The sequence below is a fragment of the Canis lupus genome, chromosome 21, assembly GCF_048164855.1.
Source record: "Canis lupus baileyi chromosome 21, mCanLup2.hap1, whole genome shotgun sequence".
Taxonomy (NCBI): Eukaryota; Metazoa; Chordata; class Mammalia; order Carnivora; family Canidae; genus Canis; species Canis lupus.
In genome coordinates this window covers 1,536,917-1,542,164 of record NC_132858.1, presented here as the reverse complement: position 1 = coordinate 1,542,164, position 5,248 = coordinate 1,536,917, and the positions used below count along the sequence as shown (strand labels likewise).

General features: G+C 45.9%; 1 protein-coding gene across 1 annotated transcript; it reads left to right on the top strand.

Annotated features, from left to right (window-relative positions):
- Positions 1-1,725: 1,725 nt before the first annotated feature.
- Positions 1,726-4,495, top strand: LOC140613280 (secretoglobin family 1D member 2-like). The gene is made up of 3 exons (XM_072791835.1): positions 1,726-1,855; positions 2,995-3,185; positions 4,368-4,495. Exons 1-3 carry the CDS (start codon positions 1,801-1,803, stop codon positions 4,395-4,397), a joined length of 276 nt encoding a protein of 91 aa, XP_072647936.1. The 5' UTR covers positions 1,726-1,800; the 3' UTR covers positions 4,398-4,495.
- Positions 4,496-5,248: the final 753 nt, after the last annotated feature.

The window sequence follows — 5,248 nt, the reverse complement described above, 5'->3', positions numbered from 1 at the left end:
TTTGGCCCATCGTGTCTCTCCAGTTGCAAAGCCTTCCCTTGGCCACCATGCACTGTTGTATGTATTACATGTTCCAGGGTAACCTACGTACCTGATGTGCACAAGGAACGTGGTTTATGCCCTCTCATCTCCCCTCATGCTGTTCTTTCAGGGTCCCTCCTCCAGTCATTTCTTCAAGTCAGAATACTCTATACCTTTGAATGGCTCTCCTATATGCTCCTCTGGATAACCAGACTGACCTCCCAATGCCTTTTGTAAGAATTTTCCACACCTCCTCTGTGTTTCCATACAACACGCTGCTCATGCCTGGGGAGAGGCAGAGGGAGAGCTCCGGTAGGGGCGCTCTATGCCCAGACCATGATGACTGAGGTGTGACCCTTCTAGTCGGCAACTAAAACTGAGTTTTCCAGTTTTCCGGAGTGGCTGCACCATTTCACATTCCCACCAACAGTGCAGGAGGGTTCCCTTTTCTCCGCATCCTCTCCAACATTTGTGGTTTCCAGTCTTGTTAATTTCCCCCATTCTCACTGGAGCACCCCGATGTTTCTAGCAGCAATGTCCACAATAGCCAAACTGTGGAAGGAGCCTCGGTGTCCATCGAGAGATGAATGGATAAAGAAGATGTGGTTTATGTATACAATGGAATATTACTCAGCCATTAGAAATGACAAATACAAAAAAAAGAAAAGAAAAAAGAAAAAAGAAAGAAATGACAAGTACCCACCATTTGCTTCAATGTGGATGGAACTGAAGGGTATTATGCTGAGTGAAATAAGTCAATCAGAGGACAAACGTTATATGGTCTCATTCATTTGGGGAATATAAATAATAGTGAAAGGGAATAGAAGGGAAGGGAGAAGAAATGGGTAGGAAATATCAGAGAGGGAGACAGAACATGAAGACTCCTCACTCTGGGAAACGAAGTAGGGGTGGTGGAAGGGGAGGAGGGCGGGGGGTGGGGGTGAATGGGAGGGGGGCACTTGACGGGATGAGCACTGGGTGTTATTCTGTATGTTGGCAAATTGAACACCAATAAAAAATAAGTTTATTATTAAAACTTATTAAAAAATAAAACTAATGAGGAGCTTCTCTGTCTCCATTAGAGCCTGATTTGATTTCAGATGTCTTTGATATTTTTAAAAATATTAGATTAGAATAGGAGATTAGTATTGAAGAGGTAGTCTTCCTCTTGGCATTGCCTTTTCTTGGGACTCTAAAACCACTCAATCCTTTCACTATGGTCACCATGCTAACCTTCCTCCCTCACCTGCTCAAGGGGAAACTTGGCATAGCAGGCATCATTTCATACTGAAGATACACCCTAATCAATTTAGTGCTTTGTTGATTCATATCCATTCATTCTTCCAAGGGTATTTACTTTTCCACTCCTGTATGCCAGGCACTATGCTAAGTAAGACTGAGCAAAACCAGAGGCTTCCTGTACAGTTTGTGAGCTACTGTCCAGGGGTGGGAGGCCTGCATCTATTAATTGACTACACATTTGTAAAACTACAACCTCAGTGTTTGCTACAAAGGAGAGGTGCCTGCTGCTAGCAATGCCTATGAATAGGAACTTTCATATTGGAAATGGATGGATGGATGGATGGATGGATGGATGGCATGAGCCCTGAGAGAGGAACGGAGGGCTGGAAGCCAGGCCCATGACCTGACCACATGTTTATTTGGGCAACACCAGAGAGGCTCTCTAGCTATAAGTAGCCCTGGGCTCCCCAGGCTGCTATGTTCAGCTGCTAATTGCTCAGCATTCACTAAAGCTGAAAACTCAAAGCAAAATAAACCATGAGGCTGTCCCTGAGTGTCCTGCTGGTCACTCTGGCTCTTTGCTGCTATGAGGGTGAGTATCACTACTTATCAGACAGGCACCAGCCCTGGTGAGTACCCTTCTCTGAGCTAGGTGAACCTAAGTGGCTTTTCTCTTGTTTCCTCTGCTTGTACACTAGCCCTCCACCCCACTCCCAACCTCAGCGCTCATTTTATCAGTTCCCAACACCTTGGAAGTTCCATAACAAAACGTTGCAGGCAATTTTCAAGAGCTTCCACTGAAACTTTTCTCCTTATCTGTGAGCTGTGTTTCAGAAGCAGAGGACTTAAGATTTAGGTCAGAATCATGGCTCTCATTTGCCAGTGCTTTGAACTTGAACAAAATGCTTGATGTCTCCAAGTCTCTCCTCGTCGTTGGGTCTGACAGATACCACAAGAATAGCTACAGCAATGGATGAGATTAAGTCTATCAAGGGTCTAACTTTGGCCATCAAGCTGATATCTACTGTTCCCAGACGTTCCCCTTTCCAGAGTTTTCCAGGTGCCAGTGTAGTCCACAGCTTTTAAACTCAGGGATTCAGGCTCATAAAATGTTACAACTGGAAGGGCTTGGGGAGAGTTCTCACTTTCAGAAGAGCCTGTGTTGTCTTAGTCTCTGATAATAAATCTTCAAGGGGGCTCTGGGAGTAAGAAGTACTCACTACATCTAGTCCTGAGTAGATCTCACTGTATCCACCAATCTTCCTGGTTTTCTAGGAGTGCTGCCAGTATTTTGTGATAGAACAAGTACGCTCAGAGGGTTGGGATTTCTGTTTGTATAGATGAATTCCGGCCACCCATTCCACAATATTTTTGCATTATCTTCTTACCCAGAATACTAACCCAGTCTTCTTTGTCCTTCTATTTCATATGACTTCCTAAACATCCTCCTCTTTCCCTCTGCTGAGCAGACAAGAGGGTCTTGGAAAGGAGGGGACATGTTTTAACAAGAATAAAAACTGAATTGGGGATCAGTAAGCCTGTATTCCAGTCCTGGCTCTGTGCTCACTCCAAGATATAAGGAAGTCACAGTTCTACTGTCCCACATTGTCACTGGCACTCTTATGGAATGAGATCCTAGAACCTCTTGGGTTCCTGTCTAGTTCTGACTTCGGGGAGCCACGGGAAAATGTGATTTTCCTTACATTGATTGTATTTCTTTTTCTTCACCAGCCAATGGGATCGTATGTCCATCCCTTGGAAAGGAAATGATTGCCTTCCTCTTTGAACATGAAGCTTTATACAAGCCTCACCTGCAGCTTGCATATAACCCACCTGAAGCAGCCCTTAATGCCAAGTTGCAAGTGAAGAGCTGCACAGATAAGATACCCATTGTGCAAAGAAAGCTAATTGCAGGCGTATTGGTAATTCATTCTTTCTCTGTTCATAGAGACTTCTGCTCAGCTGAGCAGCCAGGAAGGCAGTCAGGGTGCTGCTCTGTGGGAGCACAAGAGGCGGGGGTACCTGTCTCCCTGCTGGCCCCTGACAGGGTGAGAGCTGGCCACAGGGTGGATGACATTACACCTGAGGAGACACACTGAGGCTGCACAGAACATCTGGGCACCTTCCTTCTTCTTAGGTCACTTTCCTGGGTGCTAGGTTACCCATAGTGAACTGGGGAGGAGGACAACTAGGGCCCCAAGCTGTGATATCAAAGGGTCAAAGCCTGGCTGCTTCCTTGCCTGGGAGCTTCCCTGAGGGCAGGTTCTCCCCTCAGAGTGGACACAGTCCTAAGGCAGTCCCCTGGGGGTGATGGGAATGTTGAATGGGGAGTCAGCTAGGAGGAAGGAAACCTGGCTCTCTGTCAACAGTGCCAGGGCAGCTGGCCGGGCACTCTGGCAGCTGCTGCAAAGCCAAGGCCTACCCCCCCATACCTCAGCCCATTTCACCACTCTCTGTCTACTACTGTCTCCCTTAATGTGCTCATGTCCAGAGACCTTCCTTCCTCTGTCTCTTGTAGCCACATGTGAAGGTGAAACACTTAAATAACATATTTATCAAGAAATAAGATACCTAAAGGTACCTCTCAGCCCATCGAGTGCTGGATTTAGGTCATGAGGTTCAATCACAAATGCCCACAGGGACTGGGTTTTCAGTGCTGAGAAGACATGTGTCATCCGGTTGAATTTCTATACTGTGAGCCCGAGACTCCCCTGAAAGCCATATTCCCAAAGTTCTGTCCCACTTTTGTTCTAGTAACACCACTGTATCCCCACTGCAGTGAAAAATTAAGAGTCTTCTGCCCTGGGATAGCAAAGAAAAAAACTCCTGGACTGCTCCTCCTTCCATTAGAAACCTGAGTCTTGGGTCACCTCACGCTTTATTTGCCAGACTATGGAAATAAGTTTTTCCTGACTTGCATGACTTGTTGTAATTGTGTCAGGTGTATTTAATTCACCATCCTCCTGGGTTTCCTGTCTTGTGCCCATTCTGCTTGCCTTTTGTTGGTCAAAACTTCACTGACAAGTTTTTGTGAGTGACAGTCTGTGTTAAGGTGTCCTCCCCAGGAGCAGCATGACTGAACTTCTCTTTCTTTATCTGTCTAGGAAAAAATCCTGGTGAAATGTATATTTTGAATCTTCTGTACTAGTACTTCTGTCTCCCAATGGTCACCTGATCTTCTGGAAAATGTAAAGGTTTCAACATCTTCCTTCAATAAATCACTCACCCTGCATTACTGTATTTGTCTTGTTATTACCCCCCCCCCAGTCTCCAGCCTTGAGTTGGGGTGGTCTTCATCAAAAAGAGCCCATTGGGTGGTGCCAACAGTAAATTTCAGAGACCTACTGTCCAGTTACCCACGGCAGCCTGAGGAGCAGGGACCACAAGACTGAATCATTGTGCATCACTTTATAGATTTCCCATTCACATGGCCATCAGTAAAAATGAAATTTCAGGGTAATAAATGATACAAACGTTGCTGCTATGATTTTGTATGAAGGATACCCACAGCCGAGCTACCTGATTGTCACACGGTTCTCAACTAGCAGCATCTCTAATATTGTGCCCTTATCACAACTACAACCAACCTGCCTGGGCTTCACATCTTCTTCACTCTGGTTTTGACCCAAAAAACTCTCTGGTATTATTTTTTTTCTGTCTACTTCTCAGTGTTTAGTGCATCTCCAGGGTTCACCCTTCAGTTAACTCTTTGTAACTCAGCACATGCACATTACTCTGCGACCTCTAGACCACTCACCAACACCTCAGGCTAATGCTTTTCCCTTACATTCTCCCCAGAGTTCCAAAAGCAGCATCCAGCAGCGTCCAGGTCATCAAGGTGGATGCGCGGTTACCCAGAACAGGGATGTGGAGCCTGGGTCATTGGCACGGGAAGGGTGACATCTTGTGGTCCTCTCTAGGAATCACACCTACTCCTGGAGAGCTGAGCATCCACATCTGCCCATTAACCCTAAACTTGAGGAAA